The following is a 27,001-nucleotide window of genomic DNA, read 5'->3' as shown; positions in this document are numbered from 1 at the left end:
AATTCTGGTCGCCGCATCTCAAAAAAGAAATAGTGGAATTAGAAAAGGTGCAGAGAAGGGCGACGAAAATGATAAAGGGGATGGGACGACTTCCCTATGAGGAAAGGCTAAAGCGGCTAAGGCTCTTCAGCTTGGAGAAAAAGCGGCTGAGGGGAGATATGATAGAAGTCTATAAAATAATGAGTGGAGTTGAACGGGTAGATGTGAAGCGTCTGTTCAAGCTTTCCAAAAATACTAGGACTAGGGGGCATGCGATGAAGGTACAATATAGTAAATTTAAAACGAATCAGAGAAAATATTTCTTCACTCAATGTGTAATTAAACTCTGGAATTCGTTGCCAGAGAATGTGGTAAAGGCGGTTAGCTTAGCGGAGTTAAAAAAAAAAGGTTTGGACGGCTTCCTAAAGGAAAAGTCCATAGACCGTTATTAAATGGACTTGGAGAAAATCTACTATTTCTGGGATAAGCAGTAAAAAAAATGTTTTGTACATTTTTGGGATCTTGCTGGGTATTTGTGACCTAGATTGGCCACTGTTGGAAACAGGATGCTGGGCTTGATGGACCTTTGGTCTTTCCTAGTATGGCAATACTTATGTACTAGCTTACTGCATTTGCACATTTCTCCCCATCGAGTTTTCCGGACAACCCTGTGAGAGGATGACATCTCTGCAGTGCTCGATGGAGGGGGCTCACCTAGGTCACATGTTTTAGACTTGCCCCCTGATCCAGTTCTTTTGATCTCAGAATAACGGTCATGTTTCATCTGGAAAATTGACTGGTCTCTCTTCGACAACTGTCTGATGTGTTTTGGATTTGAAGGCATCCACCCACTGGCAAGCATGCCTTCTTTAAGCACTCAGTTTTGATGGCTAAGAAACTGATTCTCCAGCATTGACTAGTAGTGGAAATTCCTACAGTGGCTCATTCGCAATCAACTATGACTTTGCTTTGTTCTCTGGAACGTAAGGGAATACCTGACGGCCTCCTCAAGGGGTAACTCCTTTTTGAAAACTTGGGCCCCATTTTGGGAGACTAATGGCAGCAGCCTTTTGCAGAATTTTAAATGTTTAACTAGGTAGCAATTTGTTTATATTTGTTTGGGTAGTATTTGGGGTGGGGGTTGAGAGGGGGCTTGGGCTTTGTTAAAAGCTTGAATGACACTGTGCTTGGAGTTTGGTATATTTGTTCGTCTGGTTTGTTTCTGATAATCTGGTTTTCTTGTCCATGTGATACATTGATTGTTTCATTGCTTGTGGTGTCAATAATCAAGAGTTTTAAAAAAATTCCATCTCAAAATCTCTGCTGACTGAAGTTTGGGTGTATTTGGTTGAAATTTGTTTGACTTAGGGGGTACTTGGTTTGAAGTTGAGAAATAATGACAAATTACATAGAAGCTAGAAATATGCTGTATGTAAATACTCTTTGAAAGAGAATGGATGGATTGAAAATTCAGAAGGGCAAGGCTATAACCAAGGATATATAAGTGAGACAGCTTGTGATGAAAAATGTGCCACCTCTGAGCAGCAGAAAAATGCACATCAGTTTGTTCTCTGGGTAGTGGATAGAGCCTAACTGGTATTTAGGAACTGTACTTACTGAAACACGTGAGAAGAGATGAAAAAGCAAACCGAGGAACCAGGACTATGGGCAACATGAGAAGCCAGATTGCTTACAACTGCATATAACACCTGCACTAGCCACCATTGCACTGTTTGGTCAGAGATGGGGTATGGGGTCTGGCAAGAGCTACTTCTGGAGATGCAAGTTTGTGGGGAAAACCATGATGAAAGTTCCTAATGGGGAGAGAAGAGCATGGAAATAGTGAATGAGACTATTGGTGGGTTCAGAAAAGTAAACTGGGGTCCACAGTAAAACCCATCCTAAGAACATAAGAATAGCCATAATGGGTCAGACCACTGGTTCATGTAGCCCAGTATCCTGTTTCCAACAGTAGCCAAGCTAGGTCACATGTACCTGGCAGAGACTCAAAATAGATATAACTCTGATCAGTTATATCTAATTACTACTACTACTTAGCATTTCTATAGTGCTGCCAGGGTTACATGGGGAAGGATAGTCCCTGCTCAAGAGAGCTTACAATCTAAAGGTTACAAACTATGTTTCATAACAGTACCACTTGGTTTAATTCTTTACAATTCAACACTATAATAGCCCATTCAAAAACATTAAAGTGATAATGAACTGATGATGCATCTTTATGGCATGCCACTGGCAACACTTATCCTCATATGGAACCCCACTTATCACTACACTTTGCCACCTCCCATTTAACCAGTTTCCAAGCCAGTTACTTTAGGGCCCATACCTAGAACCCCCAGTTTATTTATAAGTTGCCTATATGTAACCATATCAAGGCCATGCTGAAATCTATGTTTAATTATTGCCTTCAAGTCATGTATTATACCAAACTGCTTTTTTACTTGTCCATGGATTCCCTGATGAAGCACGGCGAAACACTGGCCACTGTCTTAACTGGAACCACACAGGTGCAGAGTCTCAAAAAAAAAATTTTTTATTGCAAATGTACTACAAGTGGACGAACTCATTTGAGACTGAGTTTGTGAATAGAAGTTTTATAGGTTTTATCCTAGAACAGACTGATTGCGTTCACTTCCACTTTTCTTTTTGTTCATTCTATCTGACCCCATCACTATATTTTAGTCTAACTAGTTTCTCACGGTCTTCTGAAATTCGTTCAAGGTCTATCTCACTTCCATTCCTATTTGTGTCTTTCTGCCATCCTATTTCAACTCGTATAGCACAAATATTTGTTAGGCAATTCCACATTATCCTCATCGGCTTCTACATATTCCTCCCCTTTGAGTGACAATACCACTTTTGCACTTTCTCCTGTCATTAGCATACCTAAAAAGAGTTTTGTTCTTCCATTTTACTGTATTGGCTATGTTTTCTACTATTTGCATCTTTGCTTTCCTGACTGCTTTACCAGCTTCTCTTAGCTTTTACAGATATTGTTGCCTGTATTCCTCTTTCTGCACTCTCTTCTAGTTTATGAAGACTAACTTCTTTTTTCTTACCTTTTCAGTTACTTACTTTGCATAGTGACCTTTCCCTCTTACTTTTATTTCTTTTTCTAACAAAAAAGTTTGTTGCCCTTAAAATAGCTCCTTTTATTTTTACCCTAGGCCGACAAGTCAATATAGCAAATAAATATTTCTGGTGAGCCATTGGCATGCAATCTTCTTCATTTTACACTGCAAGGTGTCTTAACAGAATGAAACCAAAACAAAAATATCTTTATTAGAACCATGGAACACACATGCAAAGTGCAGAGAGACCACTGATGTCTGGAGCCTAGGCCTGCCTAGAAATTCCAAACCTCTAAAAACCCAAACAAAATCCTAAACTCCAGAACTGTGGCATTCTGAAGCAATTAAAAAGACATGAATGAGACAACACCATAGCATACTGACCAGAGCAGCATTCAAACTGACACCCCACCCCCTTCTCTCTCCTCAGTGGGCTCTTGGGATCCTCATTCCTAAGCTTGAAAAGAAAGGAATTGCAGGAACTACAGTGAACAGCTGCAGCTACTTAAAACAAGGTCTGACCAAAGCAGACCAGGAGGTACTCCTATGAGACAGCAAAGAGGGAAACTGAACACCTGTTTTCATAAAGTTAGAGAGCTGATGACTTGTCTACTAATAGATTATTAATATAAAAACAGAAGGGTCAAAAAAAAAAACTACACCTACTTGAAAATGTAATGCTGGCTCTATCCTGACAGGAAGGGGGAAAGCATGCATTTTACTTTTGAGTGCGATTAGTACACATACATTGCTACTGTCTAGAATAGAATGAATTTAGAAAAAGCCACCTGTCAAAAGTTCTCTAAATACATTTTATTCTAGTTGGTAGCAATGCGTGTGTACTAATCACACTCAAAGTTAAATGCATGCTTTCACCCTTCCTGTCAGGATAGAGCCAACATTACATTTTCAAGCAGGTATAGTTTTTTTTTGTTTGTTTGTTTTTTTTTGGGGGGGGGGGGTTTAAGGGCCAAGGAAACTGGTTTTCCTTACTTTTGTCTACCTGGTTGATATTTTCCTCCCTCCATTTTTTTCTTTTCTGAATTTTAGTTTCCAAGTGCCAACTAATTTTTCTAGCCTTTCTAGCACTACACCCCTTGAAACAAACAGGATTCCGGGCCTGGAGATGAGTCTCTATAGGAAAGTTTAAGTAGGACTACTTTTAAAATCTGAAGAACTGCAGTTTTCAATAAGACTACTGTAAGCAATTTTTTTACAAAATCATATAAATACACATTGACAACTGAGGCATGGGGCATCTACATCACTGTGCCAAAGATTTGTGCCTTATTTTTCCTTATTGCAGTTAAAATAAGGAAAAATCTCTGCATATGACAGATGTACTCATTTTTCAAAGACAAGTGCAATGAAAATGGTAGGACCGATGGATAAAGCTAAAGACATGCAATTCGGGATCTGGGTAGGGATAACAGGCAAGACATATCTAAGGAATGCCCAAAAACAAGCTGCATGTGACCGAGGAGAAAACAGACTAACACAAAGAGTGGAGTCAACCTCTGATTAGAATACCAGAGCAGGGACCGTCCTTATTCGTTAATTTGTACAGCGCTGCGTAACCCTAGTAGCGCTCTAGAAATGTTAAGTAGTAGTAGTAGTAGGCTGACAACCAGGGAAGCACTCTACAAATCCTGCTGCTACTCCTTGTGATCTTAGGCAAATCACTTAAGCCTACATTGCCTCTCAAGTACAAACTGCAGGCCCACTGAGGACAGGGAAATATCTAGTGTATTTTAATGTAGCTCACCTTGAGCTACTACTGAAAAAGGTGTAAACTAAATCCAAATCACAAAGCAACACTACAACCTTACTCAACAATTGTGTAAGTGTGGCTATTATATAGCCCTGATTAAATGAGCAATTCGTATTCCACAAGATACTTTAATATAAAAGATATGGTGAGAGACACTCTCATTTTAAACTGCATCAATAAAAATGGACTATGACACTGGCGACTAAGGAGGCATGGTAATGCCACATACAGATATGATATTTATTTAGAAATTAATTACACATTTACCTACCCATTTACTAAGCTGTACTAGCAGCTGCCTTGCGCTAATGCCGACATAGCCCATTCACTGTGAACGAGCTGCTGGCATTACTGCGCAGCTTAGTAAACGGTGGGGGAGGGGGTGTTATTTTTTTAAAAACACACTTTGGTATTTGACTTTTCTTTTATTGTGTAAAAAAAAAAGTGAAGTGTCTTCTAAAGTTAGTGGCTATTTTCACTGAAAATCTTGCCATGACCCAGTTACAGTTGTATTTACATTTCCATAGATAAACAGAAACCAAACAAGCACATAAAATCACAACAGAATACATTTTTATTAACCCTTTTTTTATTATTATTATTCTTTCAAACTCAACAAAATGTTGGAAAGAAAACTATACATACAGGGGTTGAGAATGTCTGTCTGGAGCCAAAATACCACTTTGAAAAATTAACTGACGGAACCAATTTAGTGTGGGGAAAAATCCTGTGAAATGACACATTGAGTTGGAAAAATGGACCAAACCAGAGGCTACCGGGGCGGTGGGGGGGGGGGGGGGAGGTGGAATAAGCAAAGCATTTCTATGGGAGAAGCAGTTCCAGCTATTGCAGCACTACACCCTCTCTCCCTATATGAGTTTATCTTTATCTTGTTGGGCAGACTGGATGGACCGTGCAGGTCTTTTTCTGCCGTCATCTACTATGTTACTATGTGGTAGACACATCCACAGTGACTGGAAATAATTCCATTATGTATGCACTGACCCCTTCTACTCCAATCTTATTCTTACTAGGCAGCCTCTTAGTCAGTTATGTATTTCATTTTCTTTGTTGTACATTCTACTATAAAACCTAGTTACACCCTGGGGAATTATATAGTTATGTACCTACAGAATTCTGTGCATAGGTAATGAGCTAATACATAATCATTGGCAGGAGGGGGAGCCAGAAGCCACAATATCATCTTCCTGTTCACAAATCCCGTGCTGTTCCCATGAGACTGCAATAGTGTTGGATTCTGGCCCTGTAAAGGCCACATATGAGCCCATGCCTATGATACCATTTCCATTCACCCCTGAACCTGGATGTAGTCCCAGATCCTGGGCTTGCCATGACTGAGAAGATAAAATCTGTTAAACCAGCTTCGACCTCCTGTGTTCTGTGAGAAAGATCCTCTCCGTTGCTGTGATAAATAGAATGCCCTGGAGTAGTCGGGCAAAGCCCTAAACTGGAAGGGTCTGCCCAACACCGAAAAACATAGAAACCTCTCATGCAGCGGCCATATCGGTATATGCAAGCACACCTTCTTGAAATAGAGGGCTGTGAGAAATTCTCCTGCTTGAAGCAAGCCTATGACCGCTCTTACCATTTCCATGCAAAAGCAGGACACTCGAAAGTAGCTGTTAAGAGCTTCAAGATCTAATATCGGACAAAAGGTGTCTTCCTTCTTTGGGACAATGAAGTAGACTGAATATTTGCCTTGTCCCCGTTTGCCCTGGGTAACTGAATAGACCAGTGCACAAGAAAGGAATCTATGGTTGCCTGAACCTTGACCATTTTGGTTCCCTTTCGACAAGGAGGCTGGAAGAAGAGAGGAGCAACTGGGCAGGAGAACTCCAACTTGTAACCTTCTGTAAGAATATCCAGAACCCACTGGTTCGACGTGATTTTGGCCCACTCCTCCCACCGAAGACAAGAGTGGGCCAGTCTCACATCATTGCAACGTTTGGGAGCCACTGGGCACCCTAATTGAGAGGACTTCCTGTCCACATGAAAGGAAGACTGGTGTAAGTCAAAGCAGAACTTCTGATCACATTGCTGATGATCAGGCCAGCACCATCTGCTGTCACAAAATCAAGAGCACCCTGAAGACGAATAACCAGAGGCTTTCAGCTTATCCTCCGGCAACTGCTGTGACTTAGTTTCCCCCAGGTCTTTCACCAAGTTACTGAGATCTCTTCTCCCCAAAAAGGCAGTTTAACTAGACATGGCAGATGCTGCATCCGCTGCCCAATGCTGCAATCAGAACTGCTGACATGCCGGACAGCCAAAGACATACTGTGGGCCGTAACCCATAACATGTCAAATTAGAGCATCTGCCAAGTAGTCCTACCTCGCTTCCAGCTGGGGGTTATGACACCTGTCTTGTGTTGCAGACTACTGCTGCCACTTCAGGCATGCTCTTGCCACAAATGAGCTACAAACTGTCGCCTGAAGGTCCAGACCACTTCAACGGTCCAAACAGACCACTTCAAAGGCTTGTTTCAGTGAGCCTTCTAGATTCCTATCCTGCAGATCTTTTCAGGCAATGCCCCCTTCCACCAGCAAGATGGTCTTCTTAGTCACCACTGTAACAAAGGAGTCCACCCGGGAAGCTGCAATTTCTCTCTCTCCTCCAGAACCATTGGGCAGAAGTAAGCCATGGCTCTTCCCCCTCTCAGCCCTGCAGCCGGTGAGACCCATTCTGCTGTAATCAGGTCCTGAATGTCAGGATGCATCAGGAAGGCCTTAAGAGGACCTCTAAGGCCCCTCATGATCCACAAAGATGGAAATCCTGACGCTAAAGCAGAAAGCTCTTCAATGGAAAGCACCGCCAGTGCCTCAAAAGTGCCTCCTCTAGCAGCTCCTTCAAAGATGGCTCCTCTGAACAGACTGAAGCCACATCAGATAAGAAAGGAGAAGCAGAAGGCCTCATCTGCCCACTCCTGGAGGTCTGAATGAGATCTCTTAGGAGCCAGAGGGGCAGCGCGCAAAACACTAAAACACCTTGCAGCAACTGACTGTCTCTACTTCAGTAAATAGGCCTGGTGTAAGAGCAATACAAAACTTAGGAGAAAAAAAAATAGAGATACCAATGCAGCTGAATGCACTGTTGAGCCCTGATGTTGTAAAATGGTGGCTGTGCTCCACACCTGATCAGACAGAGGCTGTTCCTCATTGTCTGTTAGCCCTGAAACACTGTGCCCATTCCCGAGCTCTCCTGCATCAAACTGTGCACCAGCCCTGCCAGAGAGCCCGAACCCCCCCCCCCCCCCAACATATTCAGATGGTGCACCAAATCTGAAGAAGTGCTGCCACCGACCATTTACCCCATGTCCCATGGGATTCCTGGCTTGCACGCACTGCAACACCTCAACGATGCTGAGGGTCTCACAACGAAAAACCCACTCAACTGCCTCCCTGAGAGTCACCATTCACCCCCAACTGACACAAGCGATGCACAATGCAGTCACAAGTAGTGAGTCAGAATCTCTACCCTGCACCAAGTAGAACTTACAGCTCTCCAAGCAGTTCTGAATCAAACTTTAGTCTGACTTATCACTGCTGGCTGCTCCTCCCAAACACTTAGTCTCCACAAGCCTTACCACAGATAAAGAATCAGGACTGATATTCTGTCCTACATGCCCCAGTAAACCTCTTTTTTTTAAGGTTGTTGTGCTGGAAATAGTGAGCGCCACAGGAAACAGGGGAAAGCTGAAGGGAGAGAAGAAGTAAATTTGTGGGGTACCAGAGACAGGGATCTGAAGACCTTCAAATATGACTGCAGACTCAAGCCACCTGAAAAGCACAACTGGACCAGGAGCAAATCACTCAGAATCAGAGGCTGAAAAGTGTTTCCATTCACCTGCTGAAGACAGAGACCTGAAAACTCAGCAGAGACATATAGCTCCTCAGAATTTTCTATTTCCACCTGCTGGTTGATGGACACAACTATCTCACAGATTCTGGAATAGTGGGAAGTTATGTAATGGAAAAAGAATTACCAGTAGACAATTATAAACAAGGAAGGGCTGGCAATGTGAAGAGGGAATTAACCCCCTGAACTGAACATAAAAGGCTGGAAGCTGACAGAGCCAAAACTGCCCTATTCAAACAGATTGAAATGTTATAACTAAAACCATGGATAGAGAAGAAACATCCATATGCATAGAAATCGTGAAGAACAGTAACCAGGAGTGCCATCATAAGAGTACAGCATCTCACTCTACGAAAAATTTGTTTACTTCTCTGGCGAGATCCAAGATGGCCACTTGAACCGGTCGTACGTCTCCACGTTTGGCAACTTTCGCTATGCCCAAGCGACGAGGGAAATCAGCGGGAGCGGCTCCCCCAAGCCGACTTACCTCTACGCTGACGGGACCTATTGATTCCTTTTTGCGGGGACGTGATGTGCCTGGAGTACAGCCGCCAATCCGCCTCCATGAACTTTCCTCACAGCGAACGAACGCCCCAGAACAGGAGCAATAACACAAAGGAGGGACAAACTCAACCTCCTATAGTAGAACAGAAATCCTGTAGACTGTTTTCCAACTTCTACCAATGAGGGAACATGTCTGCAGGAAAAACTGAACACAAAACAGAGTCAATCAGGGAGGGATCATGGATTCATCTGCTGTGACTAAAGGAAAAAAAATTACCAAGGTAAGAACCTAATTTTCCCTTCCTTGTCATCAGCAGCAGATGAATCCATTACGAATGGGATGTATCAAAGCAATCCCTAGATAGGGCGGGAACAAGCCACACCACGCACAAGCACTTGTGCTCCAAAAAGCGCGTCTCTCCTGGCAGCCACATTCAGCCTGTAATGACGGACAAAAGAGAGCTTAGAAGCCCAAGTAGCTGCACTACATATCTCTTGAAGAGAGAGTGCTCTTGTGGAATGTGCCTTAAAGGCGTCAGGCGGAGGCCAGCCAGATAGCAGATATGCAGAAAAAATGGCTTCCTTAAGCCAACGGGCTATAGTGGCTTTAGACGCTGGAGACCCTCTGCGAGGACCTGACAACAATACAAAGAGGTGACCAGAGGTCCTGAAAGCATTAGACATCTGCAGATACTGCAACAGAGACCTGCGCACATCCAGAAGGTGCAACTGCCCAAAAGATTCCGGAAACTCCTCCCTAGTAAAGGAGGGCAGACAGATAGGCTGGTTTAGGTGAAACGCTGAAACCACCTTAGGCAGGAAGGAAGGCACAGTATGTACCGTTACTCCGGACTCTGAGAATTGCAGAAATGGGTCTCGACAGGACAGCGCCAGGAGCTCACACACCCATCTCGCCGAAGTAATGGCCACCTCACATCCTTCTCCAAAGCTCGCCTCAGCGGCTCGAAGGGCAAACACTGAAGAGCCTTTAATACTAGCACCAGGTTCCAAGCTGAACAAGAGGCCCACACGGGAGGCCGGAGCCAAAGCACCCCTCTAAGAAACCGTGCAATGTCCGGATGCGCAGCCAGGGAGAGGCCAGCGACCTTCCCCCGAAAACATGCCAAGGCTGCCACTTGAACACGCAGGGAATTATAGGCCTAGCCTTTTTGTATACCATCCTGCAAAAAGTCAAGTATCGGCGAGACAGAAGCCCGCATGGGTGTGATCGCTTTAGAAACACACCAAGCCTCAAACTGGCGCCAGATCCAAGCATAGGCAACGGAAGTGGAACGCTTGCGGGCCTGCAAGAGAGTGGAGATTACCTTGTTAGAATAGCCCTCATCTCTAATAGCCATGCCGTAAGACCAAAGCGGCAGGGATCCACCATGGTCACCGGACCCTGCGTCAACAGGTTCGGTACCAGAGGCAAAGGAAGGGGAGCCTCCACCAGCATCCACCGGAGGTCCGCATACTACGGCCGCCTGATTCCAGCCGCCGGTCCTGAATGTCCTTCAGGGCGACCCCTCCCTCTACTGGGAGGGTGGTCTTTTTTGTCACCGCCGTGACTAAGGCAATCACTTTAGGCATCCCAAAACAGGCCAAGTGCTCCTCACTCAGAGGGTAAAGATGCCCCAACGCCCTGGCCACTTTCAAGGGCCCCTCAGGGTCAGCCCATTGAGCAGAAATAAGCTCTTGGATGGAGTCATGCAAAGGAAAGGCTCGAGCAGGCTTCTTAGTACTCGCCATCCACGGATTACCAGAGGAGGCCTCGCATTTAACAGGGTCATCAATAGAGAGGGCCTGTAAGGCATCAGAGATAAGTGCTGGCAGCTCATCGCGGTGGAAAATCCGAACCGTAGTGGGATCATCCAGATCCAGTGGCAAACCGGCACCATCCTCTGGCTCCTCAGACCACGAAGACCTGCCAGATCCCTCAGAGTTCCCACAGCCCAACCACGTGGGGAGAAAGGGGGGTGCGCCACTCTCCAACAGGGAATTTTCCCGTCTATGCTTAGCGTGCATCCAACGCTCAGGGAAATGCACGTCTGACATCAGCCCCGGGCCATCATCAGTCGGAGGGGGACCAGGTAGCAATGCAGTGTCAGACACCTGCAGCAGAGCTCTTTTCAGCATGAAGACTTTATGTAAAATAAGCACAAACTCGGGGGAGAAAAACTCACCTTGACCTCCCGTCTCCAAATTAGGAGCCACACGGAACGGAGCTCCTCTGGTAGCCTCGGCCCGAGGCGCCCCACTGCTCTCAGACTCCTCCGCAACCGCGGGGGTCGAGCCATGCGGCGCTTCCAAGATGGCGCCCGCTGCCAGCTCCATCGAGCAGGAAGAATCATCGCTCGCCATGCTCGTACTGGCTCTACCATCTAACCAGCATGTTTTACAGAGCCCCGCTGCTGATCTGCGCTTGCCACAATGGGAACAGCGCTTAACTCCCTCAGCAGCCATCGCCAAAAAACGGTGGAATAAAATTCAAAATGGCGGTTTCACGTCAAAATCACCCCGATCGGAACCCCGCCTGCGGGCCCTCCCCGGAGGAGCTGAGTACCGCTCTTACCTCAAAGGACCGAGTCCACGAGCTCCGGTCACACTGCACAGTCAGGAAAAGCCTCAGAAATAGCAGCGCTGTCAAAGCGCCTTTTTTTTTTTTTACGCTGCGAGGAAAGTTGGAGGCAAACAGCTACAGAGGTACTCCGGAGGCAGAAGAGGGTGGGAAAGGCAGGGAAAGGGCGAACCTATGTGCCTTTAAAGTGGGCTCCACTTAGCCACAGCACCCCTGCTATAACTGGCAAAAGCACAGGAGCCACCCCAGGCAGAATCTTCAAGGAGCTGAACAAGCTGCGTCCAACCCTGCTGGGTGATAGAGAAATACTGAGAGGCAGATGGAGCTAGCCGTCATAGAGGCACTATGGTTTTCAGTGTTCTCTATCTCCCCCTGCTGGTAGGTGGACACAACCCATTCGTAATGGATTCATATGCTGCTGATGACAAGGAAGCTGATCTATTTTCTCGTCGAGCGCACGTACCATCGCCCTCAATTTCTTAGGATTTGTGACACCTCCTACGCTGTGGTTTCAATGGTGCTCACTCTTTGTTTCATCAGTTTCTCTTGTTAATCCATTAACCAATTTTCCAGCGAGCCTATCTTCTCCATAGAATGTGCCAGAGATGTTCACATCTCTACTGCAATTTCAGCCACCCAAGCTTACTGAGGAAGATGTGAGCTCAGTGCTCTCTACCATTTTAGACTTGCCCACGGACCCTTTTCCCTCTTCTCCTTTGTTTTGTTGCCATTCGTTGTTCTATGCTATCTGGCACCACACAGTAAGTGAATGTTCAACTAACCCAAGTAATTGTATTGTGGATGAGTCGCTACGTCGTCAACTTACTGCAAATTTATCTAGAGTGCACAAAAGCTGAGGAATGAAGTGTCCTTCCTACTCCATTGCTTCAGCTGAAGTCCAACATTAAACCTTTAAGTGTCCTAATAAATGTCCTCACCTCTTTAACAAATTTTCTCTTGCTTTCCTTAATACATTTGAGTCTTTGTTCCTCCCTACCAAGTCTTAGAACCACGCAAGATGAACTTAACTGCAAACTGCCAAATGAAACATGATCATGTAAACATTATTTGCAATTTAGGCATCTGGTTAAAGTTTGGTGATTTCAGCAGGCTTACCCTGGATAAGCTGAAACAAGGTGCTGAAAGGGAAAGATGAGTGACAGCATATTTTTTGGGGGGGGGGGGGGGATTATTAGGTGGCAGATAAGAATTTTATGTAGATTGACATTTTATTTTTGTAATATTCAACTTAAGTTGTATAGGTGGGGGTTGAGGGAGAAACTGAAGGTTGGTTGCTAACTATAGCTTTGGGGGGGGGGGGGGGGGGAATCTAAGGAAAGCTGTATAAAAGTGAAGTGGAGGCACAGAACGGCCATCGTCAGATACCCTTAGCAGCAATACACCCAAGTTGCAGGAGGAGGAGCACCTTATGTAAACAACATTGCATTTCATGTGTAATCAAATAAAGCTGCTGTGATAATTTTTTCATCCAATATAAAAACCTGTGTGTATATAGAATAGTGTGCTTGTTGCCATAAGGATTATGATGGAAGGGCAGGTCAGGCATATCGAAGAGTATAGCATTCCTATGAGCAACAAAAGGCTACAAATTAATAGTATTTAAGTCAGATGAAGCACTGATGATCATACTATCGTCAGGAAAATTGCTCATTTATGCTATCTACCACAAAACTGAAAACAAATTAAAAATCCAAATTCAATGTATTCTTTGGTGCAAAAAAATTCTTACTGTATTTCATAGCTGTACAATGCTAATATCTGAATCTAAAAGTCAACAAGTAATATTTTAAATATACTACACTTTTTATCATAACAAGAAAGCTAGTCAAAACCACACTTTGCTTAACAAATCCCAATTTAACCCGTATATCTGCTTTGCTATCTTGGTAAGTTGATCTGTTATCACATTGGACATCTTTGTTACTGAAATTTCAATACACTTAAAAGTTAAACAAAAACCTAACTACTCAGCTTAGTTGGCAGGTAAGTGCTCTTTAGATCAAAGTACAAGATGCTCTTGGTTTCTGCATGAGAAGGCAATAAGCAACAGGCAAAACTGGAAGAGTCCAGGAATTCTGTAAATTTATACAAAAATCCCTTGGTTACTAGTAACTGCGAATCACAATTATGGGCTAAATCCTTTCATTAAGACCCAGGTCCTCTATCTAGCAACCAACAAAATTAGAAGATTGCCTTTTACTGAGAAAGAAAAAAGGTACAGACCTGTGCCAGATGTGGCCATAAGAATATGAATGAATCAGACAGAAAAGCTTCATCTGAGAAACTGAAGTATATACTAGCCTACCAGTCAACACAAGCTGTAGGTCAGACTGGAGGATTTACCTAAGTAGCACTGTTCAGCACAAATGACCACACACTTTAGTACTATTTTAAGCCAGGACTCTGCCCTACTTCTTACAGATTCCATTTCTAATCCTATATCCTTCCTTCTATTGCCATCAATCATATGTTCTCTTAAAGGCAGAAAAACAGCATTCCAAATAACTCCAAATGAACAAATTAAACTACTCGCTTGGACATTAGATGCTCCAAGCAAGGAACACCAATATAAGTTAGTACATTAAAGTCAAAATATACATAAACATGAGTAATCAACTTTCAGCCTTAACAACTGACAAGACAAAAAAAGAAAACAACTTGGGCACACGAGTATAAAATGCAGATTCAAACTACTTAACTGACAAGTACAAGTTTATTATTGGGGAGAGGAAGACAATTCCTCCTCCTCCTCCCCCCCCCCCCCCCCCCCCGAGGTAAACTACTTTGATTAGAGGTTAGAAAGCTCACATATTCTAGGTGGTTCTTACCTCAAATGGAGCCCAAGCCCTCATTTATCATTTAATACAGACTTTCTATATTGCTACACAGCAAGTGATCGTGGCAGTTTACAAAAGTAAAGTTAGATAAACAAGGGATCCAGATAGTAGGAAACCAATTAACCTTTCAAATTAGATTCACACCTCTTTGAAATCCAGTAAAACAAGCTCATCCCATTACATGGCGTGAAAACATACAATGTGTGCAGCACAACAGTGACTGAGATTCTTGCATTTATCTCCTGTATCTCATTGATACATCACACACACATGTTTTTTTGGACAAATATGAATTCAAATTAAACAGAATTATGGGAAGGCAGGGATGTTGAGTGTGAACTAAATAGGGGATCTTCCATGCTCAGCTACACAAAATGGAGTACAAATGAGTAAGAAATACATTTCTAGGATCTCACAAGTTGCCACGCTGTACTTGGGATGTATCTTTATAATGTATACAAGAGTAACTGGAAAAATTGGACAGATTTTTCTGTCCTACTATACTGATTGCCACTTTAGATTTCAATAAATCCCATTAGTGCTAATCATATTGTGATTTAATTTACTGACATTATTGCTTTACTAAAGGCTGTCTTGCTGAGAAGAGCACATTAAACATATCCCAACATCAAACCAATCTACTAGTAAAATGTGTCATTCCAGAGTACCTGAATGTAACTCACCTTGAGCTACTACTGAAAAAGGTGTGAGCAAAATCTAAATAAATAAATTCCTGGTTCCTATGACATGAACCAAAAAGGCACCATACAGAAACTGATAAACCCAAGAACCATAGGTAGAGCTGCAGCTTACAGAATGGAGAAAGGAATGTCTTAAAGTGGACTACAAGATAATTCTGTTCATGTGTAAAATATTAAGATATAAGGTGTGCCAAGGCCTAAGGATTTAATGTAAATCCCATATGTGTTAAAGTACAACCATTAAAGAGAAAACATTTACTTGCCATCCTAAACTTCAATGCTTGTGATTATAGAGCTTGATCTACTGGCTAGGCCACAGAGTCAAGAATATGATGATTTTCTGTTTAAGATGCTGTTCTAATCACTTGTAATGGCTGAAAACAAAAAAACAATAAAGAGGTAAGTTTCAAAAAGGTAAATCTTTGCACCAGAAAAACTGGTAGCACAGGAAGATCTCCGCAACCGAAACTGAACCTTAAGATTAGCAGATGTGCAAGCAAAAAATGGTTCTCATTTTAATGTGGTGTTTCACTTGCACTAAAATTTTAACACAAACCCATGCACTAATGCAGACAAAGCCCATTCACTTTGAATGGGCTGTCATCATTACCGCACCGGCAGCTGCTAAAGCAGATTTTAAAAAAGGGGGGGGGGGGGTTGGTTTTAGAACACACTAAATGAAATAAATGACAATACATTCCTAGCTATTAGGATAGCCATCACACTGCAGAATAGATGAATCAGTACTCAAGTTGACTAACTTCCTTAGAGCCACACAGGAGCTTTCAATCAGCAGCTGAATGCTGTTGTTGACCTTCCTTCTTCACCAGCAACATAGTAACATAGTAGATGACGGCAGAAAAAAGACCTGCACGGTCCATCCAGTCTGCCCAACAAGATAAACTCATATGTGCTAGTTTTTGTGTATACCCTACCTTGATTTTTACCTGTCCTCTTCAGGGCACAGACCGTATAAGTCTGCCCAGCACTATCCCCGCCTCCCAACCACCAGCCCCTCCTCCCACCACCGGCTCTGGCACAGACCGTATAAGTCTGCCCAGCACTATCCCTGCCTCCCAACAGCCAAAATAAGTGTGGGACCCAACCCAATCATTGACATACTGTGATCTAATACTGGTTCGCAGTATCAACTCTAAAGAACAGTGAAATAAGCGGCAAAAACACCATGTCATGAATGAAGTCCATGGGCTACAATCCCAGCACTGGTTCCAACTGCGCTGGAAGAAAGAAAGAAAGAAATAACTACTCTACCAAAAAAAAAACACACACACACACAAAAAAAAAAAAACTCCACCATACTCCCCCTTACAGGGGGCAGTTTAATTCAGAGGGGCAAACACACATGTAATTAGCACCTGTACTTTTGAAAATGAAATGCAATTTTGTCCCGTCCCCCCACACACGGCCACCTCTATATATAGGAAGTGCAAAGTAAGCGGGTACTTCTTGCACATGTACATTTCAAAGTGGTAATTTTCAAACAGAAATATCTAAACAGTGTGCATGGCTTTCCTGTGTAGGATGCAGACATGGCTTATTTAAGAACTGACCCTTTTATGTTTTTTTTCCCCTTGGGTTTTATTCTCCTTTCTATGGAGACTATATAACCTTATAGCTTTACATGTATGATATATACAATCCAGTTTACAGTTCACATTTCAAATTCTATTATACTCAAATTAAATACATTGGCAGTGATAAGTCTGCATCAGGTTCTAAGGATTAATACATTAACAGCCCTAATTTATGTAGATGTATAACAGAGATTTTAAACACCAATACCTTTTCCATCATGAAAAGACTAAATGCTAAATGCCATCAATGATTTTAGTTACCCACATACCTTTTTAGTATAAACGTTTGAGATACTGGTGCTTTGATTAAACTATGTAAACATTAAACCATATTCTGAAGCCCTTATGAACATTATATTCTCTTAACCACAATCTTAACCCACCTACAACAATCTGAACTGAAGTGAGATTTTTAGCCAGTCCTAGTTTTGGAACTTTCATGCCAATTCGTCTCGCATTTCATTGTTCTTTGCCTTCTGGCTAAGATGTAAGTGTAGGACCTGGACTACAAACTAAGGACAGTTGTTCTTAATCTTCTGTAAGATTGGGGCATAGGGTCTGCACTATGAGCCAAAGATAATCTTTTCTCAGCTTTTTGGTTAAGAAGCAATGTAAGATATCAGAACGGTCCCTTCTTGGCCTTTTGGCTAAGACTGAGAACCTGTACAATACTGGAAGGCAATGTCCTGCCTACCGGACCCATGATTATGTTTCTACAATTGCTACATCTGTATGACAATCTCTTGTTTTTTGCTTTGTATTTTAAATTATAGTTCTGCTACTACCACTCTAAATCAGTACCGCAGGCACCAAAGTCCAAAAGTCTCACAGCAACTCTGATCACATTAAGTAAGATTACCTTATTTCAAAATTTCTATTTCATATAACATTTCTTAAATTAAGCAGAGTACCTATGTAGTGGTAGAAAACATTATAGGCCACCAGATTCAAAGCTCCCAAGCAATGTGGTTCCAACAGGGAGATTTTAGGCCAGTTCTGGAATTCTGACAGCCCTGCTTTATTTTATTACCTTTAAAGTAAATTAATATGAAAACCACACTACTTTAACCCTACCCTAATGCATTGTGGGACCTGCAGCACTGATTTCAATGGATAGAATCAGGGGCTACAAATACCAGTGCTTTAGGATTTAAGTTGAAAACTATGATTGGTCAAAACGTTCCCCTCCAAGAAGGCTAATAACTCACAGCTATGCCCGATTGCCTGAATGTCTAAAAATTGACACCTGGCATTGGCTACTGTCTCTGACCTAGTATTGCTATGTGGGTGCCCATATAAAAGAGAAACTGGAATAGGGGTGCAGAGGGAGAGGAACAGGGGAAAAGCAAGCAAAAAAAAAAAATGACAAAACAGAAAATACATGAAACACATTTAAAAAAAAAAAAAGCAACAACTTTTTCAAGATACAAGGAGAAATGAAGGGTTATTAAATAGTAACTTAATATATAGGTAGAGAAGGGGAAGTAAAGTAGTCGGGGTTTTTTTTTTTTCTTGCTTTTGGTTCCTCTTTATTTTGTGTGGCTCCTAATTTAACTGCGTGCAGCAAACAGCGCTGAGAATCAAATGTAATATTAATGCTTTTCATCTCCATGTAGTTAGGAAATTAAATAATTTAATGCAAACAGTTATTTAACCACAGTTTTATAAGTTATGAGGCCACAAATTGAGAGTGCTAATTTTTTAATGTATGAAATCAGTTTAGTGTTCATGGTGGTTGACATATGTTATTTAATAGTTTAAAGGGTTTTATGTTTGATATTCAGTTTTTGCTAATTTGATTTTACAGCAGGTTTCTTAGCATATCTTGGATACAAAGTTTAGGTCCGTAGGTTTTGAAAATGTTGTTTTGCAATATACAATACTGGTATTTATAGATTGCTTTATACTGTGTCAGACAGTAAAGTTAATGAACTGTCTGGAAAATATATTCACTGGAGTAGAAAATATTTGGAAATCATAGGTACCATGCAGTTTGTTAGGAGCCAGGCAAAAGCTTTTATCTTCCCTCTCTTGTAAGGGCATGCTATCCATAGCTACTATGTCAAAACCCCATTTCTTGCAAGGCCCATACAGCTGACTCTTCTCTTTCAAAATACTTTTGTTCTGTTTTCACAGAAGAAAATCCTGGAGAATGACCGCGATTGACTGGCAAAAGCACGAATGAGAATGGAGTGGATAGAGCACCGTTCACTGAAGAGAGGATATTGAGGGAGCTCAGAGAGGATCTGGCGGGTCCGCTTAAAGATTTGTTTAATAAATCCTTGGAGACGGGAGAGGTTCCGTGGGATTGGAGAACGGCAGACGTAGTCCCTCTTCACAAAGGTGGTGATAGGGAAGAAGATAGAAACTACAGGCCGGTAAGCCTCACTTCGGTTATTGGAAAAGTATTGGAAGCGATACTGAAGAAAAGGATAGTGAATTTCCTGGAAGACAATAAGTTGCAAGATCCGAGACAACATGGTTTTACCAAAGGGAAATCGTGCCAAACGAATCTCATCGAATTCTTTGACTGGGTGACCGGAGAATTGAATCAGGGACGTGCTATAGACGTAATCTACTTAGATTTCAGCAAAGCTTTTGACCCAGTTCCCCACAGGAGGCTCTTGAATAAACTTGACAGGCTGAAGATAGGACCCGACGTGATGAACTGGATTAGGAACTGGTTGACGGACAGACGCCAGAGGGTGGTGGTTAATGCAATTCGCTCGGATGAGGGAAAGATGAGTAGGGAGTGCCTCAGGGATCGGTACTGGGGCCGATTCTGTTCAATATATTTGTGAGTGACATTGCCGAAGGGTTAGAAGGTAAAGTTTGCCTTTTTGCGGATGATACTAAGATTTGTAACAGAGTGGACACCCGGGAGTGAAAAACATGAAAAAGGATCTGCGGAAGCTAGAAGAATGGTCTAAGGTTTGGCACTTAAAATTCAATGTGAAGAAATGCACAGTGATGCACTTAGGGAGTAGAAATCCATGAGAGACATTATGTGTTAGGCAGTGAGAGTCTGAAATGTACGGACGGGGAGAGGGATCTTGGGGTGATAGTATCTGAGGATCTGAAGGCGACAAGGCGGTGGCCGTAGCTAGAAGGTTGCTAGGCTGTATAGAGAGGAGTATTGTGCTCAGTTTTGGAGGCCGTTTCTTGCTAAGGATGTAAAAAGAATTGAAGCGGTGCAAAGAAAAACTATGAGAATGGTATGGGATTTGCGTTACAAGACGTATGAGGAGAGACTTGCAGACCTAAACATGTATACCCTGGAGGAAAGGAGAAACAGGGGTGATATGATACAGACGTTCAAATATTTGAAAGGTATTAATCTGCAAACGAACCTTTTCCGGAGATGGGAAGGCGGTAGAACTAGAGGACATGAAATGAGATTGAAGGGGGGCAGACAAGAAAAATGTCAGGAAGTATTTTTACTTGGAATGCCCTCCCGCGGGAGGTGATGGAGATGAAAACGGTAACGGAATTCAAACATGCGTGGGATAAACATAAAGGAATCCTGTTCAGAAGGAATGGATCCTCAGAAGCTTAACCGAGATTGGGTGGCAGAGCCGGTGGTGGGAGACGGGGCTAGTGCTGGGCAGACTTCTACTGTCTGTGCCCTGAAAATGGCAGATACAAATCAAGGTAAGGTATACACAAAAAGTAGCACATATGAGTTTATCTTGTTGGGCAGACTGGATGGACCGTGCAGGTCTTTTTCTGCTATCATCTACTATGTTACTCAAGGGATCATCATATGACCTGAAGAGCTATGTCTGAATATTAAGGATGTATGGTGCATAGGCCTGCAGCAAGCATTGAAAAATCAAGCCTACCAAGAAACTCAGCACTAGTAGGTGAGTGAGGTCCAAGATCAAGGACTTTGCTAGGCTCAACACTCAGTCCCTCCAGAGAAACAGCAAGGATTCTCCCAGTGTAAACTTATGCATTAAAGAGGGGCTTCTTCCAAATCCCTAATGTCCATATCAATGCCCCCCCCCCTCAAAAAAAGCAGACAGAGGGATAAAAAGTCAGACTTATTGCAGAATGAGTGCATTCTAGAAAAGTCTGCCCATCAAAAAATATCAATTACAAAAAATCCTTTTTACAGTAGAGAAGACAGAAATTTAAAGAAGCCTCTTCCTCACACAGCTTCTTACTACCCCTCCTCAAGCCAGTGCAAGAGGTGACTGTAACCCCCAGTCCTCCTCAGGTCTGGGGAACAGGACCAATTGGCAAACCCCCATGCACTTCAGGCTGGAGGGGGGGCAAGGTCAATGGCAAAATCCCACTTCATTCAGGCCAGGGGGTGGAGGGACCAAGGCCAATTACAAACCCCCACTCCCCTCAGGCCAGAGAGGGTAACAAGGTCAATTACAAACCCCCACTCCCCTCAGATCAATGTGGGAGAGAATAAGGCCAATTATAAATCCTCATCCCCTTCAGACCTACTGCAACCCCCTCATGCCTTTCATACCAAGAGAGCAGGGCCAAATGCAAACCTCCTTTCCTTTCAGGCCAGGGGACAACTGCAACTTCCGGGAGGAGGAAGACAATAGCAAAATCGCCAACAACCTCATCCTCTTGAGATATGCAAGTGCTAAAGCCCCCTCCCCCTTTTTTTTTTAGATGACAACTCCATCCCCCTCAGGCTAGGTGGCGACTGAAGCCACCGCTTCTTGCCCTGAAACCCCACTCTTTAGGCCAGGTGGCAACTGAGGCTGCCCCCACCCCCATCTTCCAGCGACTGAAGAACCTGTCAATGATAGTCCTATACCCCTCAGTTTAAGGAAAGTCTTCTAGCCCCTTCTGACAAGGCAAAGCCAAAGGCCGACCAAAGCCCTTCCTCGCTGATACTACTAACCTAAATTTAGGGAGTGACCGCGGCGCCTCCTCACTGACACCCTATCGCCCTCAAGCTGGGGACTCCTCCTTATCCTCGGCCGCCAGGGTGTATGTGCGCTGGTGCCGCAGACACTGCGGGCCCAGCTCAAACTGTGTCTCTCCTACCTTTCACAATGCGCTCAGTGGTGGAGAGCTTGTTCTGTCCCCGGCACCCGGACATGTCGTCGCTGCCTATGTGAGGCCCGGAGCCACCACCCCCGCTCTTCCCGTCTCTCGGCCGGCGGGGGAGGGAGAGGCCGCGCGCTGCCGCCTCGCGCCTGCCCGTCACTGCGCTCCCTTTCGCTCCTAGCCGCGCGCGCGCACGCACGTTTCCCTGCCTCTAGGCTCACACAGAAGAGAAGAAAACTCACTTCTTTGACAGCGCATGCGCCGCTTTCAGTCCTCTGGGGAAATGGGGTGTCCAGCCTATCTACCTAGGCTAGCCCTCATTTGCGGTGGTGGGGGTGGGGTGGGAATGCGCGCGCAGTACAAGTAACCTTTAGTGGGCTTCAGTCAGGGTGTGTGGTCCGAGGTAAGTTAGAGAATGCCCCCGTCCCGATCCCCGTGGGCTCTGTTCTCATCTGCAGAAGCCTCAAACACTTATGATTTTATATTTAAATCTTTTTATTAAAGTTTAAAAAGGAACAATATACTGTGCAACTGTTGTGTATAAATTACAAATAGAAAACAATAACGAACAGCCAGGGCTGCTGAGAGACTGAGCCGGCCCGAGGCAAAGCTGTCCCCCAGCCCCAATCCCCTCCCCCAGGATTGCTGCCGCGCCGCACCGCCCTGCCCCGCCCCTGCCTTCCCCTCCCCACCAATCACTACCGCTGTCACCTTCCTTTCCTGCTCCCAGGCCGCCAGCGCTGCAGTCCCCAGTCTCCACCTACCTTCCCTCAGCTCCCTTCTGTTTGCCATTCGACCCACTTCATTTAAAAAAAAAAATCTCAAAATCAGCAGCACAGCGCCTTCTCTGTGAAAGTGGCAGATCGCCTTGGGCAGGTCTTCCCTCACTGTGTCCCACCCTCGCGGAAATAGGAAGTTACATCAGAGGAGGGTGGGACACAGTGAGGGAAGTCCCACCTGAGGCAATCTGCCGCTTTCAGAAAGAAGGCGCTGTGCTGCCGATTTCAAGATTTTTCTTAATGCAGGGGACCGGGTGGTAGCAGACAGAAGGAAGCTGAGGGTAGGCAGGTGGAGACTGCGGCGCCGGCGGTCTGGAAGCAGTAGAAGGAGAGAGACCCCGCCGCCAGGCCCTCCTTGGAGTCCCGGGCTCAGTGAATTTTGCCCCCTCCTCTTGGCAGCCCTGTGAGCAGCTATAATAATCCTCCCACCACCAACCTCTACCCTGCCAACCCCAAAACTTCCGCTGGACACCTGGCGTGCCTTGCAGTAGTGCCTTTTACCCTGCTGTAAGCACTGGTTTGTGCTTACTGCAACTTAATAAAAGGACCTCTTACAGGTGTATGCACCAGATAGATAGACACACTTCAAACAATAAAACATCCAGGTATGATCTAGAAGAATACACGCTAGAAAGCCCAATGTCAGTGCTGGGCTAAATGATAGAAGCTATTCTGAAAAAAAAAAAAAATTACTGGACGTAGATTAATATGGCTTAACACAAACTTTGCCAATATGTTAAATGTTTTTAGAGATGTTAAGAAATATGCAGATAAGCGTAAGCCTGCAGGTATAGTGTATCTGGATTGTCAGAGAGCATTGACAAAGTGCCTCAGGAGAAACGCTTGAGTGGGACTAATAGGTTTCTCATTGGAGAAAGGTGAATAGTGAAATACTCCAGAGACCTATACTGGTACCCATACTTTTTAACACATTTATAAATAATCTGGGAAAGGGAACACATAGATGATTAAATTTGCATGAGACACAAAATTATTTTCTGTACCTTTCCTAGTTTTTTTATTTTTGTTACATTTGTACCCTGCGCTTTCCCACTCATGGCAGGCTCAATGCGGCTTACATGGGGCAATGGAGTGTTAAGTGACTTGCCTTTTTGAGATGCAGTGACTAAAATTGCACACAATACTAAAGGTATGGCCTTTCATGTGATTCAAGCATCCTGTGGTCCAGATGCATTCCTTCACATGAGTGAGACTTGATATACTGCCTTTCTGAGGTTTTTGCAACTACATTCAAAGCTGTTTACATGTATTCAGGTACTTATTTTGTACCAGGGGCAATGGAGGGTTAAATGACTTGCCCAGAGTCACAAGGAGCTGCAGTGGGAATTGAACTCAGTTCCCCAGGATCAAAGTCCACTGTACTAACCACTAGGCTACTCCTCCACTCAGGGTACTGTGGGAAAGAAAAAGGGGGAGCATAATAGTTGTAGAACACAAGGGAAACCATGACTCATTCAGGTAGTGTCTGCCAACTCTGTACAGCTATTGTTGCCCATTCTTTCTTGGCAGAATAGCTTAAAATCATTCCTATTGGCTGGGGATTATTCATGGACTGCAGCCTTCAAGTCTTGCCACAGATTTTTTGTTTCTATTGAATTTGTGTCTGGGCCTTTGACTGGGCCACTCAAGGACATTCACCACTTTCATTGTTTTTGCTGAGCCACTCCAGTATAGGCAAATCTCTCTCATGCATATTCATTATTTTCAATTCTTTGTTGAATCAAGTATATACAACTTTACTTTCATACACCTATTGTGAAAACCAATACCTCAAAAATATCAAAATAGTGCTGTGAAAGTAGTGCTCAGTGCATCCCCACTGTTCAAACCCTGGATCATGATGGTTAATGGATGATAATCATTGCACTGACAGTTTGATTATGCTTGATTAAATAATATAAAAAAATATTGTACTTGTACACTGGGATATCAGATCTTCCTCCAGCTTCCGGTGCCTTCTACTGATATATTTGCTGTGGACTGGGAAATATCGAAATGTGAGTATAGGCATCCTTTAAGTTCAGAGAGCATAGCCAATCTTTTTCCTGAATCATGGGAAGTAGTGTGCCTAGAGAAATCATCCTAATTTTTTCTTTGACCATGAATTTGTTCAAGGCCCTTAGGTCTAGGATGATCCCCCCCCCCCCCCCACCCTCCCGTCTTTTTGGGCACAAGGAAGTACCTGGAATCCCTTCCTCTCTTCTCATGGTGGCACAGGTTCGACTGCATTGGACTGTAGATTTCCTCTACAAATACCTGCTTGTGCTGAGAACTGATGAATGATATTCTCAGTGGGCAATTTGGTGGTCTTTGATGCCAGTTCAGGCGTAACCAAGATGGACTATTTGTAGAACCCACCAGTCGGAGGTTACAAGGGGCCATCTTTGTTGGAAAAACTTAGCCTCTCCCTACCATTAGCCTGTCCGGGATGGGTACTTGGTATGAGCTATGCTGTCCTGGAGCCAGTGAAAAGCTCGTTCCTTGCAGTGACTGGGGAGCAGGCTAGGACTTTTGAGAATGGGGCTGGTGAGGCTGAGAGTGATGGGCCTGGGGCTGCTGGGCAGAGCAAGAAGGTGACTGAAACCTACACCTCTGAGAGTAGTAGGGTTGCCACCTAGGCCCACTCGAAAACTTCCTAGGAGTCTGTAGCTGGAGGTTGCTGAGACAGGGACTGGATGGTATCCGTATGTTTCTTTATGAGGTCAGCGACCTCCTCCACCTTGTCCCCAAAAAGATTGTCTCCTTGGCAAGGTACATCCACCAACCTCTCCTGAACAACTGGTTCTAGGTCAGAGACACACAGCCATGAGAGTCTGTGCATCCCCACACTCATGGCGTAGAGTCTGGATGCAATATCAAAAGAATCACAAGTGCCCCTAGCCAGATACTTCATGCACTCTAGCTGCTTACTGGCCAACTGGAGAAGCTCTCTGCCTGCTCCTGAAGGAGAATCCACAAGACTAAGTGTACTGCATAGCAAAGATTTAAAGTAAATGCTCATGTAGAGCTGGTAGGACTGGATGTGGGCAATATGCATCGAGGCCTGATAAGCCTTCCTCCCAAACGAGTCTAGTATCTGAGTCTTTCTACCTGGGGAAACCGAAGCATGAGTCCTAGTGCTCCTAGCTCATTTGAGGATGGATTCGACAACCAGAGAGTGGTGAGGCAGTTGTGCCCTCTTGAATCCAGGAGCCTTCTGTATACAATACTGCGTATTCACCTTCTTAGGTATGACCTTCACTGAGAGGGAAGATTCCCAATTCTTCGCCAGTGCATCTTTAAGGATAGGGTGCAATGGTACTGTGACCTCTTCCTTAGGAGGCGACTGATAGTCCAGACATTTCTGCTCTGGGCTCCTTCTCCTCCATCTCTAACTTAAATGGGATGGCCAAAGCCATCTCAAAAAAAACAGTGAAAGAGAGACCTTCAGGTGGAGATTTACATGAGGCAGAAAGGGATTAGAAGGGATCCCATAAGACTTCTCCTCTGAGAAGTAATGAGGGTCTTCTTCTGAGTCCCATGAGCGGCCATGAACGGTCCCAGTCAGACTCCTCACCATACTCAGACTAGACTGAGTGAATCTGTGCCTGCCACAGCTTAGTGGAACCACAGCCACACCCCGAAGGGCATCGAGGTACAGTCCTGCCCTCAGACTCCGGGGAAGCTATCTCACCCGGCATTGAGAGCAGTACTGCATGGGTCAATATTGACTTCAACACCCTTTGAGGTGCCGAGGATCTCTCCACAGGCATGATAGGAACCTAAGGAAGAATCTGGGGCTGATCTGCAGTTAGCACAAATGCCCTCAATGCCTGAGCGGAGTGCAACTGCAATATCTGCGCCATCCCCTCGAAGAGCATGACTCAGTACAACTCATTGAAGGAAGGCATCGGCAAAGGCAGGGGAGCCGGGATAGAGGTAGCCTTAGAAGGAATTGGTGCCAAACTGGAAGTGGAAACCTGGCTGCTCGGAGACTTGTGCACTGGCACCTCTACCAAAGAGAGAAAGCCTTCCTCCCAGTGCCAGAGCTTCTCAGGTACCGGTTATGCTGATGCCTGGTGCTCCTGGCACCATGCATTGAAGAGGACTGATGCTTATGCTTCTTAGGCTTCCCCCAATGTGAATATACTGAAAAAACAAGTCCAATTGCATCCTAAAAATTCTCAGTCCCTTCTGGTTTTAATACCTTTCCACTGGAATAAACTAGGGCTGTACATTTAACTCATT

The 27,001-nt window shown here is 44.2% G+C and overlaps 1 protein-coding gene across 2 annotated transcripts in view; it reads right to left on the bottom strand.

The window, feature by feature from the left end:
* Nucleotides 1-22,145, bottom strand: part of PPP3CC (protein phosphatase 3 catalytic subunit gamma) — a 200,682-nt gene extending 178,537 nt beyond the window's left edge. For both annotated transcript variants that reach the window (XM_030202021.1, XM_030202022.1), the window contains exon 1: nt 21,972-22,145. In XM_030202021.1, the coding sequence (XP_030057881.1) occupies nt 21,972-22,026 (55 nt within the window). In that variant the 5' untranslated portion in view covers nt 22,027-22,145. The remainder of the gene's footprint in view (nt 1-21,971) is intronic.
* Between the last annotated feature and the right edge of the window lie 4,856 nt (nt 22,146-27,001).

This window comes from Microcaecilia unicolor, chromosome 4 (genome assembly GCF_901765095.1).
Source record: "Microcaecilia unicolor chromosome 4, aMicUni1.1, whole genome shotgun sequence".
Classification (NCBI taxonomy): Eukaryota; Metazoa; Chordata; class Amphibia; order Gymnophiona; family Siphonopidae; genus Microcaecilia; species Microcaecilia unicolor.
Note: the sequence above shows the minus strand (reverse complement) of the source record. Positions and strands in the feature narration are given on the sequence as shown.